The 15,002-nt window shown below is 40.9% G+C and overlaps 1 protein-coding gene across 1 annotated transcript; it reads left to right on the forward strand.

Moving 5' to 3' along the window:
- Positions 1 to 12,925: 12,925 nt before the first annotated feature.
- On the forward strand, positions 12,926 to 14,431 carry LOC138892401 (uncharacterized). The gene is made up of 3 exons (XM_070176112.1): positions 12,926 to 13,312; positions 13,433 to 13,567; positions 13,907 to 14,431. The coding sequence occupies exons 1-3, from the start codon at positions 12,926 to 12,928 to the stop codon at positions 14,429 to 14,431; spliced, it is 1,047 nt and encodes a 348-aa protein (XP_070032213.1).
- Positions 14,432 to 15,002: the final 571 nt, after the last annotated feature.

Raw genomic sequence — 15,002 nt, forward strand, 5'->3', positions numbered from 1 at the left:
TTTAAAACACATGACCTTCCCCTCGAAACTGAACCGCAAATTTGTACATGCAAATCTCAATCCCACACATCACCCCGCATCTATCATGTCATCATAGGAAAACACGAGAACCCCATTATCAACCCCCTATCACAAACAAGATACACATTCTGTCAGCTAGAAACCTTCCACTTGACTCACATCCAACAGAAAATAACAACATGTAGCGTACTCCTCATGCGGGTAGAAGACATCCATATCAAGAAGTGGTAAAAATCATCGAGAACTCTTCGAAACCCATTCGCACAAGACCAAACCATCAAAAGGGAATCCCTCTAACTCAACCAAGTCACACAGGTTACACAAATCCAAGATTATTTCCATAAAACACCGGTAAAGCTTCACCACATCAAAAAAACTGATCATATGCATTACCATGCTGATCCAACCTACTACCAAGCTGTCATATTCTTCAAGTTTCTTCCAAACTATCTTCAGGTTGATACTTCTCCTTGCTAATACTCCATGATCCTTGACTAAAGCCCATAAGCCATTGTATTCCCTCTTAAGTACCCAAAAATACCGCATCCGAGATACCCACTCTAAAAATACCTTATGTGAATCTGATGTTATTTCCTTAACCTCTTTGATACTGAAATGTAGAACCCATAATGATACAGAAATATCGCGAGTCCCGACACCATCCAATGCAAATCTCAGATCTTATCCATTTACAAATCTAGAAATCCTCAAATACCACATATGAATCATGAACTCATTAAAATCTTTTCGAGAGTCATCCACTCTGCTCAAATTTTCAATGCACCGCCAATACGAGCCGGACGACCTGTGCTCTATTAGCACACAAATACCCAAAGAAGTAATCCACATCTCTTAGCAACCGAGTGAACTCCTACTCCATGCACTCTACCTCTACCACAAATAGCAAACTCGAGTCATTACAAGATTTCCACTATTCCCATAAAGTATAGCACATCTTGCATCCAGTAATTCCCTTGATCTTGTCATCCTCAAAGCCAACCTCTTCAAGTCACAAGTGATCCTTAAATATGTCTCAGGCTAAAACCAATATAACACTTAACCGTGCAAGATGATAGTCGATAGTAGACTCCTCCACTTGGCTCAAAGCCATAAAACATAATATCTGGTAACCCACAATACCCTTACTTCATAACTGTCGTAATCCTGTACTGTAACTCAACAAAATCCTTCATACACTCACATAGCTCTAATCATAAGATACCTCAAATTATCTGCTAACTGTATATCCATCCCCATGGCAATCGTGCGAACTTCCTCAAATGATCCGAACTCAAATTGCGGCACAAACACATCCCACTGGTAGAAAGAAAAACTCTTCACATAAATATCATAGGGATCACGCAACCCAAGGACATCCCACAGGAGATAACCCGCCTGCTAACCTCAAAGTGGCATCTCACTGCGCCCTGTCATGGGCACAACCACTAGGCAATTGCTAAACCTTCCCGAGTCTAATCTCGCTAACAAGACATAAGAATCTACTTCATTCCACAATCAACATGAAAGATCCCTAACACACTCATAACTCAAGACTGTGCAACACATCAAAACAGAAATCAAGCATTCATAGTTCTTTCACACCCCAATAGAAATTCTTCTTATCACATCCAAACTATCTAAGCTCATCCCACAGTCACATAATACCCATCATATAGATATCCAATCACTCACTGAGACATCAGTCCCATTCTTAGGGATACTATAGGATATATAAGTCCAAATGCACATACTCACACAACTGAAACCATCGAGCCCAAGCTGCGGTCTAAATCTAGCCTCAAGGCCTCCATACTTGCCTAACACCACAATACAGAGACACATCTCGCACCTCATCCATGACATCATAGGTCGTCAGTTCACAACTGATACGAAGTGCTCAACACCACGTACGAGTGAGTGGGAGGAATTCAAAGAGATACTTTTCAAGCTGAATCAATGATGCATGATAAGGAAAGAAAGATGTGAAGTTTTTCCTACATGCCATGTAACCACTCGAAGATAGGTATGGGCGTCATCATACTAATTTGCAAGACTCTACTAGACACTTGATCATGACTCGTAAAACCTATGAACCTAGAGAGTTGATACCAACTTGTCATGACCCAAAATCCATCTAGTCATGATGGCACCTAACCCAACCCGCTAGGTAAGCCAAATGATAGTCAACACAACTCAAATGAGAATAATAAAAGTCAATAAATAAAATAATTGAACTTCTATGCAAAAATCGAAAGGATTGGTAGTACAAATCATGATCCCCTAAGCCTTAGATTTACAAATCTGGAATGAAATAATTACAACATCTGTTTGGTATGTACGTAAATAGAATTCAAATCTAAAGCTACCAAGGTTAAGTGATCGCTATATCGGAACCATGTACGTCTTCAGTGCCAGCTCCCTTCATCCACGACATCTCATCTCCGAGATCTACATGCAAGGTGCAAAAGTGTAGTATGAGTACAACCGAACCCATGTACTCAGCAAGTATCATAATGAACCTCGGGGAGGTAATAAAAGCAAGAATTATAAATGATACTCGCTATCACCTATACAGTTCATAATTCCAACAAGTACAAAATATAAAATATGATTAAATCATGAAATCACAGATAAAGCCTTATTGGTACTCTCAGGTTTCTCAACATATTCTGTTCAATTAACAATCCAGCATATAAGGAAGATATGCAAATAAATTCGGTAACAACTAAGGAAATTGCAAGTAAAGATGAAATGCAATAACCAAATATCAATCCATTACGGCGCGCAACTCGATCCAAATAGAGTTCACATCATGGCTCTCAAGCCCACATCAGAATCTCAGTAATCGAACCAAACCAATAACCAGCTCTCCTAGAGCTCAAATCAACCAGAAACCTATCGGTTTCTCATAATCCGCGTATATACTATCAAGAGAGAAACATGAGAGGTGACCCTAGGGGGGATGGATCCATATCCACATGCAGCATAGTGTAGTCACATGAAATTATCATACTCTGCCTGGCATGGTCACAGGCTGAATATCACAATTTTCCCGATGTGGTCGTATGCATAACAACACAATTCGCCCAGCATGGTCACATGCATTACAACACAATCCGCCCGGCGTGATCACAAGCGGAACAACACAATCCGCCTGGCGTGGTCACATGCATAACAACACAATCCGCCTGGCGTGGTCACATGCATACATTCCAAATCATATCACATAGAAGCAAATATACAAGAATACATGTATATAACCAATGGTTATTAAGTTTCATGCTTCTGGAATTGTATGAATGATATGCTAAGGTGTATACATGTGCATAGTGTGCTATCATAGCTCAAATCGATACATTGATCAAATAGTTCACAACAGGGTTTCAAATAGTTGAGCAACATCGCAACATAAATCTTAAAAATCAATTCAAGGCATGTCATAGCCTAAGCACTACCCAGAGCATGGATAAATACCCTGGTGCTTGCACATGGGATCAAACCACCACACATATGCGCACCCATAGCACATAGCTATCATAAATAACCTAGGCAACTAGTTCCTCAACCAAATTTAGGTAAGATACTTAGCTCAAGCAAGCCAAATCAAATGCGGAGCAAGCCAAACAACACTCTAGAAATACCACCCAGCATGAATCGACCTCCGAACGGCTCAAAACTAGCGAAAAGCAACTCAAAATCATCAAATAATGCAATAGGAAATAAGCCCAAACGATAAAGGTCGAATCTTTTATCAAATACTCAAAGTCAACCCCAAAGTAAACCCGGGCCTGCACCTCAGAACCCGATAAAACTCACAAATTTGGACAATGTATTCGAATACGAGTCCAACCATACTAATTTCACTCAAATTTGACTCCTAATCGATTTTCAAAAGCCAATTATTCACTTATGTAAGTTTAGACAAACCCCTCAATTTCTCTTTTAGAACTATCAATCAAATGCCAAGCTTGAAGATAGAATCTTTTAATATAATAACAATCGAGTCAAAAATACTTACCCCAATCCATGTGGTAAAAATCCCCTCTAAAATCATCCAAATCCGAGCTCTATAACTCAAGATGCGATAAAATGAGCTCAAGGTTCGAAATAGAGTACTTATATGCACTGCCCAATGGTACCCTACGCGATCGCGGTAGTACCCTCGCGATCACGATGCAGAAAAATCTTACTGCCACAATTACCTCTACGCGTTCGCACCACATCCCTCATGAATGCGATGAGTACTGCTACCAGACATTCGCAAACATGGACACACCAATACGAACGTGAAGAAGAACCCATCAAGACTTGCCTAGCCTAGCTCGAAACTACGCGAACACGTAGTCCTAGATGCGAACGAGAAGTCTTAAAGCCTCAACCATCGAGAACGAGATCCCTAAAGCGCGAACGTGAAGAAGACCAGCACCTAACACTACAAAATTTGGCTTTATCCTCGCGATCACGAAGAACAAATGAAGCATCAGAAACTAGCAGTGCCAAAATGGCCCATAATGGTCCGAAAACCATCCGAAACTCACCCGAGCCCCTTAGGACCCCGTCTGAAAATGCCAACAATTCCAAAACATAACACGGACCTACTCGTGGATTCAAATTACAAATGAAAACATCACAATTAAAAATCGCCCCTCAAATCAAACCTAATGAACTTTTGAACTTTCAACTTCCAAAACTCGTATCGAACCATAACAAATAAATTCGGAATGGCCTCAAATTTTGCATACCAGTCCCAAAAAAATAAAGAAACCTACTCAAACTCCGTAATAATAATCCGAACCTGATATCATCAAAGCCAAATCTCGGTCAAACTTATGAACCTTCTAAACCTTCAAATTTTCAACTTTCGCTAATTATGGCCAAACCCGTCTAGAAGATTCCAAATGCAAATCCGGGCATATGGCCATGTCTAAAATCACCATCCAGACCTAACATAATCATCAAGACTACGATTGGAGGTCAAATACACAAAAGTCAAACTTGGTCAACTCTTCCAATTTAAAGCTTCCAAAATGAGAAGTCAAATACACAAAAGTCAAACTTGGTCAACTCTTCCAATTTAAAGCTTCCAAAATGAGAATCATTCTTCCCAATCAATCCCGAACCACACGAAAACCAAAACACACAATACACACAATACACACAAGTCATAATACACCATATAATGCTACTCAAGACCTCAAAACCATTGAACAAAGTGCAATTTCTCAAAATGACTGGTTGGGCCGTTATAGAACACCTACGGTTGATGGCTAAGGAAGTTCACCGATTGGCTAGTTTGTGAGTTCGGCTTGCGGACACTATCAAAGGTAGGGTGATTGTGCAAAATAGAGTCGAGTCATTACAGATAGTGGAAGTTAAGGAGAAACATTATGATGGTCCATCTTTTGTGCAATTGAGGAGAGAATTCATAAACACAAAATCACGACCTTTTCTCTTGGCATGAATGATGGTACCCTAAGGTACCAAGGGCGATTTTGTATTCCAAATGTAGATGGTTTGTGGTAGAGAATCATGACCAAGGCTCACAGTTCCAAGTATTCCATGCACCCAGCCCTTACGAAGATGTACCATGACCTAAAGGAAGTCTTCTGGCGGAATTCCATAAAAAGGGATATAACAAACTTTGCGGCTAGTGCCCGAATTGCAAGAAAGTGAAGGTCGAGCACATGAGACCCGGTGATTTGGTGCAGAATAAAGAGATTCCAATGTCGAAGTCGAAAACTATCAAAATGGATTTTGTAGTAGGTCTACCTCGCATGTGTTGTAAGACTGACTAGATTTGTATGATTGTGAAACCAGCACACTTCTTGCCTATTTAGACCACTAACACAACATAACGCTATGCTCAGTTGTATATCGAGGAGATAGTTAAATTGCATGGCACGCCAGTATCCATCATCTCAGATCGAGGGGTGCAGTTCACCGCTAACTTCTAATAGAATTTTCAGTAATGTTTGGGTACTCAGGTGAATCTTAGTACAACTTTCTACCCACAGACCGATAGGCAAGCACAATGAACTATATAGACGCTTGAGGATATGTTGCACTCTTGTGTTTTTAACTTCAAGTGTAGTTGGGATGATCATTTGCCGCTAATCAAATTTGCCTACAACAACAACTATCATGCCAGCATTCAAATGGCATTATTTGAAGCTCTATATGGTAGGAGATGTAGCTCGCCCATTGGTAGGTTTAAAGTCGGAGATGTAAAATTGATAGGGCCAAACCTCGTGCATCAAGCTATGGAGAAAGTCAAGATAATTAAGGGGAGGCTGAAAAATGCTTAGAGTCACCAGAATTCCTATTCAAATGTGCGCCACAGAGCTTTGTAGTTCAAAGAGGAATATTGGGTGTTCTTGAATGTTTCCCCATGAAAGGCATAATACGATTTGGGAATAAATGAAAATTGAGTTCAAGGAATATCAGACCCTATAGAATTTGGCAGAAGGTTGGTCAAGTGTCTTATAGGCTCGAGTTACCTCCAGAGTTGTCCTTAGTACACCTGATATTTCATGTTTCTATGTTGAAGATGGTGGCTGGAGATCCATCGCTTATCGTCCCGGTGGAGGCTATTGACGTTAATGAGGAATTGACCTTTGAAGAGGTTCTGGTTTCTATCCTTGATAGAGAAGTTTGAAAGTTGAGAAATAAAGAGTAATCTCCGTCAAAGTGCTATGGCGAAACCAACAGGTCGAGGAGGCCACCTAGGAGGTAGAAAAAGATATGAAAAGGATATATCCCCACTTGTTTGTATAGCCAAATGTCCCTCCTTGGCAATGTAATGCTTCTAACATCAAGATTGATGTTGTCTTTGTGTTTATAATACGTCATTATGTTGTGGATGTGTTTTTAGGATTGGTTCTCTCCGACATGTGGATAGGCTAGAAAACAGAGGAAACTCTGCGGAAATTTTTGGATATTTGGGGAGTTTGCCAAATTCTAAGCTATTGGTGTGTGTATGAGGAGCAAAGTCATGTTGGGTGTCTATGGAGTACTCTAACCCTCATTCGAGGATGAATGATCCTAAGCGGGGGACTATAACCCTCACTTTGACGGAGGTGCTAAACCAATGTGCTTCCCATATCTTCCTCTACCTCCCAGGTGGCCTCTTTGGCCATATTCAAAGAGAATACCCTTCATCTCGTCGTAATACCATAGAAGATGCTATGGTGCTAATGACGTATTTTTGAAGGCAAAATAAGATTGTTCTAGATGATTTTGGCTATTCTTGAGAGGAGATACACTCTAGAAAGAGAGAGAGAGAGAGAGAGAGAGAGAGAGAGAGGAGAACTCTAACAATTTCATTCTTCAATTCCTTGCTCAAACAAGAAGATTCGAGGAAGAGAACTCATAAGGTTTTCTATAAATGAGGTAAGGTTTCGTCCCTACTCTCCCATGCAAAGTTTGATAATGGATTTAAGTAGGATTTTATTATGTTGGGGCTTATGGGATGGTGATCAGAAGCCATATGTCATGCCCCAACCTCGGGGAGCGCAATCGATGCTCAACAGAGTTACCCCAATCGAGTAAGCCTGCACAGTGCCGTCTACCCAACTCACCCATAAATAATGAGAAGAATACATTTCATTATTTAGTCAGTAAGAAGTCATGAGCGCAACACCAGTTCATTTCGATTAGATACATCATTAACAAGTCTTCAAACTAGTACATTGTATAATCATAGTTAAAGTGGAATAGATGATACGATTACAATATTTTTAGTTTAACCTTCCCAAAAACTGATACAACCCACACCATGTCTACGAAGACTCTAACAAGAACAAAAGAGTGCTATGACAGTGCCGACAATAAGGCCCTAGCTATACCTCAAAATGCTATGTACAAAGGATAGGAAATACAGGACCCCGAAATGAAGTGGGGCTCACCAAGTCAGCTGATGAGAGGGTGTGATGCTATCACTGATCAATACCACCTGCTATAGAACCACCTGCATCCATTAAAGATGCAGCGCCCCCGGTAAAAGGGACGTTAGTACATATGGAATAGTACTAGTATGTAAAACTGAACACCCTCTCAATAGAACGAGTAACAGTAGATGGAGAATAAAACATGAAATCAATAATACCACCATGTGCATGGCACAGCGTCCGATCTCATCCTAATCAGCTAAGCCATATCACCACCATGTCGTGTGGATCGACATCACATCAAATCTTGCTAGCAATAATATCATCCCACTTAAGGGGAAACAGTCTCATCACATTAACGCGGGGATTTACCACTCAATCATTCCTACACCGATACGTGTAGTTTCGGGGTTAGGTTGTCCCGACCTACCCTTCATCGGTGGCTATACGATACTCCCAAGCCATTTATTAGAAAAAGGATTTACCACTCATTTCACATTCTTTTACATGTCATTGATTTTGTTGGCATCATTGGCCATAACACAATATCATTCTTGGCACGTTGGCCGTACTTCATAATCCATGCTCACTATTTCACTTTCAAACATCATCATGGGTAATCAACAACAAGGCCCTTCAAATTAAGACTTTAACACATACTTGAGCAAGTTAGGGTCCTAGGCACATGTGATCTATTTTATACAATTTGATATGGTAACTTTCGTTAGAAACACATTTTAAATTCGTAACACAATAATACACAGCCCATGGTTAAACCATATTCTCAAACAGTAACTCAGCATAACAAGAATCTTTGGAATACATATACGACCGCATAACACTTTTGCGGTGTGAAAAATGGGCCACATAATGGCCCTCCGAAACTGGGCAAGTCTGCCCCACTATGCGACCAGTCTACAGTCCACAGACCTATTCTGCGGTTGCATAATGCGCCACAGAACATCTCTCTAGAAATTTTCATGCTGGGTCTACGATAAGTTATTCGGCCCGCAAAACGATTGTGCGGCCGCATACCAAATCTTTTGCCCAGTTATCTGCTTCAGTCTACGGCCGACATGCGGTCTGCACACCGATTCCGCGGCCGCAGAAAAGCCCTGTATTTCTTTAAAAAAAAATCTTCAACTCCCCAATGCACTATTTAACCCAAAAAGTCCGAACCGCGGAGAGATCAACAATGCATAATTCTACCCCGGCATGTCGAAAATTGGGGTTTTAGGTGAAATATTTGGGTGTATGAGAAGACCTAAGAGATGTGATTATTGTGGGTTGGAAGTAAATGGTTGGGCTTGCATGTGCCAAAGGAGGTTGTTGGGTGCTTTAGGAGTATTGCGAGTTGATTGTTAGAAGGACAATTGGTGGTAGGGTGATGAAGCCCCATTGTAGAAACGTGTAGTCGATTATGCATATTGGGTGTTTGGCGAAATGCCTCAAACACCTGCATTAAGAGACTTCCTACTAAAAGTGATTCTATTGAACTATCTTAATGTAGATTGAACTGCTAAGAGTAGTGGAATGTTGTACTGATCCTAAAGAGACCTCGATTGAGGTATGTTGGCTAACTCAATATGTAGAATCGGATTCCATGATCTTCGTATCAACTCCAAGTAAGGTTGCCCAAAGTTCTAATTCCTATTGTGTTGAACTGCCTCAAATGAATGACTTATCAAATGTCTATATACTAAAGTCTTGTTTCAATTACTTTCCTTATGCTCTCCTTGAAAGATACTTCAAATGTTATTGAGTTAACAAATGTCTATATACTCAAGTCCTTGAATCTAATTTATGTTTCAAATGAAATGTCTATGCTTTCATTGTGGAAATGTTCCAAGTGTTCTAAGCTCTTATTACTCATGTATTTAAAGCTATGATTTTCCAATCTTTTACATATCATTGATGACTTTTGACGACCCATGGCAAGTGATAGTATGAAAGATGAATTGGGGATATTTTTGCCAAATGATAATGATGATGTATGTCTCAAGGGACAAACGAAAAAAAATGATTTTATGAAATGCTTTATATGAATTGTTTTTTATAGTATCATTAGGTCACCGAGGAAAGGGCGGGTTGTAAAGGCCTAAGCCCGAAGCTAAACGTGCCAGTGTAGGAGATGAATAGGGGACAAATCCCCCTAGCGCTATGATGAGATTGTTTTCCCCTTAATTGGGATGAATTGATGGCTAGCAAAGACCACATCGACCCACACGACATTGTGGTGAGACGGCCTAGCTGATCAGGCCGAGATCAGATGCTAGGCCGTGCACATGGTGGTTTCACGGTACCACATCAAACCACATACATTAGGGTGAGATGGCCTAGACAATTGCATCGATGTTGGACTCCATGCCACGTGCATGGTGGTGTGTCGGTAGCTAATGATCTCCCAACCAAATCGTTGATGTCTATTTGAGGACTTTACTTACGTTACACTTATTTTTTATGTTTACATGGCATTTTCATTACACTTGATTTACTCCCTATTTCGATGATTATATCTTCTTATGTTGGCATTCCATTCCATGCGAGGGCACTTAGCTTTAGATACTGGTACTATTCCACATGTACTAAAGTCTCTTTTGTCGCGGACGATACATCTTTAATGGATGCAGATGGTACTTACACAGGTGACATTGACCCTTGATATCAGTGTACCCTCCACCCAATGGTTTTTGGAGAGCCCTACTCGACATCGGGTCCCATATTTTGGATTGCTTTCTCGCATATTACTTCTGAGTTATAGCTGAGGCCTTATCACCGGCACATCCATACTACTCTCATGTTTATTTAGAGGATTCGTAGACATACTGTGGGTCATGTTTTGAATGGGTGAAAACTATAAATGTAGTTCTTGCCAGTTGATTTCTTTCACAAACAATGAAGTTGTATTACTTTTCCATCTATAAATGAAACTTCCTAGTTAATGAAAATTGGTAATGTACATTTTATCCTGTTGATTGACTATGTATTGTTATTCATTCTTGAATTATTCATGGGCAAGGCTAATTGGTAGGCACAAGGTAGGCTCGCTTGACTGGGTTACCTCAATTAAGCGTCAGTCTTGCTCCCCAAGGTTGGGGCGTGAAATAAAAATGACGCTGCCCAGCGATTCCGCTTTTGCGGACCCATAAGTCACTTCAGCAACACTGCATCTATGGAAAATACCTTGCAAATGCGGAAATCCACTTAAGTTCCACCCTTCCGCTTCTTTGGACAACCCTCGCTTATGGAGCCACTTTTGTGGTCCAAGCTCTGCACCTGCGCAATCGCTTCTGTGATTAGGCCTCCGTATCTGCGGACTCGCACTTACGGACCCAACCTCGTAGGTGCAAAAACTCCAAATAGAAATGCTTACATGATACCAAACTAGTCAAAATAAATCTATAACACACCTGAAGCCCCCGAGACCACGTCCACTCATACCAACCAGTCCCAAACATAACATGGACCTACTCGATATCTCAAAACATAACATCAAAACCATAAATCGTACCTCAATTCAAGCCTAATGGACTAATCAAGCTTTCAAGTTTCAAAACTCATGTCGAACCACATCTATCCAACTTGAAACAACCTCAAAGTTTGCACACAAGTTTTGGATTACATAAAAAATCTATTACAATTCCCAGAACAACAATCCGAGCCCGATAACACCAAAGTCAACTATTGGTCAAACCTATGAACCTTCCAAACCTTCAAATTTTCAACTTTTCCCAAATAGATCCATATCAACCTAGGTACCTCCAAATCCTAATCCGTACATACATTAACCAGTCGTCTGTGACTGGTGGCAAATCCATGCATTCCATTTGAAACCGGGATACGAATTCCCTCAGTATTTCGTCACCCCTTTGTTTTACTTTGAATAGATGCCCAAAGGAATCCCAATCAAATATGCGAGTATCATGGCACCCATGGTCACAAAATGGAAGAATGCAGACAATTAAGAGAGGAAGTAGCCCGCTTGTTCAACAAAGGGAACCTTAGGGAATTTTTGAGTGATAGGGCGAAGAACCATTTTAAAAACAAGGACTTCGGCAAGCAAAATGAAGAAGAAGAACCACAGCACATCATTCACATGATCATCAGCGGCGTCGATGCCCCTCAGGGACCTATGCTCAAACGCGCTAAAACGTCGATTGTGAGGGAAAAGCGATCTCGAATTCAAGATTACACTCCCTCAGGGACTTTATCGTTCAATGATGAAGATGCAGAGGGAATCATCCAACCCCATAACGATGCACTGGTAATATCCGTATTCATGAATAAAATTAAAACTAAGCATGTGTTAATTGATCCAGGTAGCTCGGCCAATATCATCAGATCGAAGGTCGTACAATAGCTCGGCCTACAAAACCGGGTCGTGTCCGCAACTTTGGTTTTAAACGGATTCAATATGGCATGCGAAACCACCAAAGGCGAGATAACCCTACCGATAAATGTCACCAGAACAATTCAGGAAACAAAGTTTCACGTGATCGAAGGCGATATGAGATATAACGTCCTTTTCGGAAGGCTGTGGATCCACAACATGAGAGCTGTACCTTCCCACAGAGAGTCACAGTTTCTTGGGCTTAGCTAGGTATTACAGAAAGTTTGTGGACGGGTTCTCTACTCTCGACTCTCCATTGACTAAATTGATGCAGAAGGTAGTTAAGTTCCAATGGTCAAATAATTGTGAAAAAGGCTTCCAAGAGTTGAAATCAAGATTGACTACGACACCGGTGTTGACCCTACCAGAGGGTACGAATGGGTTTGTGGTATATTGCGATGCTTCAAGGATCAGACTTGGGTGTGTATTGATGCAACATGGCAAAGTGATCGCTTACGTCTTTAGGAAACTCAAGAATCACAAGAAGAAGTATCCAACACATGACTTAGATATTGCGGCGGTGGTCTTTGCATTGAAGATTAGGCGTCATTACTAGTATGGGGTCCATGTGGATATATTCACGGACCATAAGAGGCTTCAATATATTTTCAAACAGAAAGAATTGAATATGAGGCAAAGAAGATGGATTGAGTTACTCAAGGACTACAACATCGATATCGTATATCATCCGGGGAAGGCTACTGTTGTGGCGGATGCTCTTAGATGCAAATCTATGGGTAGTTTGGCTCACTTAGAGGCATATCAAAGGCCGTTGGCCAAAGAGGTTCATCGGTTGGCTAGTTTGGTAGTTCGTCTTGAAGAATCTTATGAAGGAGGGGTGCTTGTGCAAAATAAGGCTGAATCATCGCTTGTTGTGGAAGTCAATGATAAACAAAACGACGATCCATTGTTGGTACAATTGAAGGAAGGAATTCATAAGCATAAGACTATGGCTTTTTCTCTTGGTGTGGATGATGGTACGCTAAGGTACCAAGGGCGATTATGTGTTCCAAGTGTAGATGGTCTCCGAGAAAGAATCATGACCGAGGCACATAATTCTAGGTATTTCGTGCACCCGGGCTCTACAAAGATGTACCATGACCTTAAATAAGTCTACTGATTGAATGATATGAAGAGGAATGTAGCGGACTTTGGGGCAAGATGTCCAAATTGTCAGCAAGTGAAGGCCGAACACCAAAGGTTGAGTGGGTTGGCACAGAACATAGAAATTCTAGTGTGGAAGTGGGAGATGATCAATATGGTCTTTGTGGTAAGACTACTTCGCACTCCTCGCAAGTTCGACTTAATTTGGGTGATTGTGGATCGACTCACGAAATCAGTTCACTTCTTACCAATTAAGGCTACCGACACAGCGGAATAATATGCTCAGTTTTATATAAAAGAAATAGTCAGGTTGCATGGCACTCCGGTTTCTATCATCTCAGATCGAGGGGCACAATTCACATCTAACTTTTGAAGGAAATTTCAGTAAGGTTTGGGTAGTTAGGTGAATCCTAGTACAACCTTCCATCCACAGACTGACGGGTAGGCTAAGCAGACTATTCATATGCTTGAGGATATGTTGCGTGCTTGTGTTCTTGACTTCAAGGGTAGCTGGGATGATCATTTGCCACTCATAGGATTTGCCTACAATAATAGTTATCATGCTAGCATTCAGATGGTACCGTTTGAGGCTTTATATGGTAAAATATGTAGATCTTCCATTGGATGGTTCAAGATTGGGGAAGTTGAGTTGATCGGTCCAGACATCATACATGAGGCTATGGAGAAGGTTAAGATCATTAGGGAATGGTTGAAAACTGCCCAGAGTCTTCAAATGTCCTATTTGGATATGCGTCGCAGGGATTTGGTGTTCAAAATGGATGACTGGATATTCTTGAAGGTTTCCCCCATGAAGGTTGGTAAGAAATGGAAGTTGAGTCCGAGGTATGTCATACCGCACAAAGTCATTCAGAGGATTGGCTGGTTGGCTTACAATCTTGAACTACCTCCAGAAATGTCTTTACTACACCAGGTGTTTCATGTATCCATGTTGAAGAAGGTGGATGGAGACTCGTCGCTTATTGTTCCAGTTGAGACTATTGAGGTTAATGAAGAATTGACTTATCAATGAAGAGATTGCCTCCATGAAAGTGCTACGGCGAAACCAATAGGTTGAAAAGGCCACCTGGGAGGCCGAGGAAGAGATGAAGAAGAAGTTCCCTCATTTGTTTGAATAGCTATGTAATTAAGTAGTTGTGTTCTATGAAAATGCTGAGAGCTTACCTTCTATGAATTATGTATCACTTGCACAGTTGATGTTAAGGGTGTTCCTTTCTAGTAATATATATTGCTTATGAGACCATGGTTGGTGTTGTTTTCATGTTATGTTACGTTGTTGGATAATGTATACGTTGTTAGGTTTGGTTTCTGGGGTTCTCAAACAGGTGGATAGGCCCAGTTATAGGGGAAACTCTGTCAAAAATTCTGGAGATTTGGGGAGTTAGTCAAATATTTGGAACTGCTAGTGTGCGAAGTAATAGTTGAGTTACATTGGATGCTACTGGCTGATTTTGACCCTCATTCGAGGATGAATGATCTTAAGAGAGGGAGGATGTAAGGCCCCGTACAATTTCACCTAGAACCCGGGGTTTCGTGGCGCCGAGGTAGAGTAATATGATTGATGATTGTAGAAATTCTTTGAA

This window comes from Nicotiana tomentosiformis, chromosome 5, assembly GCF_000390325.3.
Source record: "Nicotiana tomentosiformis chromosome 5, ASM39032v3, whole genome shotgun sequence".
Classification (NCBI taxonomy): Eukaryota; Viridiplantae; Streptophyta; class Magnoliopsida; order Solanales; family Solanaceae; genus Nicotiana; species Nicotiana tomentosiformis.

Excerpts from the sequence above, each read along its gene's own strand:
- LOC138892401 (XM_070176112.1), top strand. The coding sequence starts at position 12,926 with ATGAGGCAAAGAAGATGGATTGAGTTACTCAAGGACTACAACATCGAT. Across the intron at positions 13,313-13,432 it reads GGCGATTATGTGTTCCAAGT|AGGAATGTAGCGGACTTTGG; the intron begins GTAGATGGTCTC and ends AATGATATGAAG. Across the intron at positions 13,568-13,906 it reads TGATCAATATGGTCTTTGTG|GGTAGCTGGGATGATCATTT; the intron begins GTAAGACTACTT and ends CTTGACTTCAAG.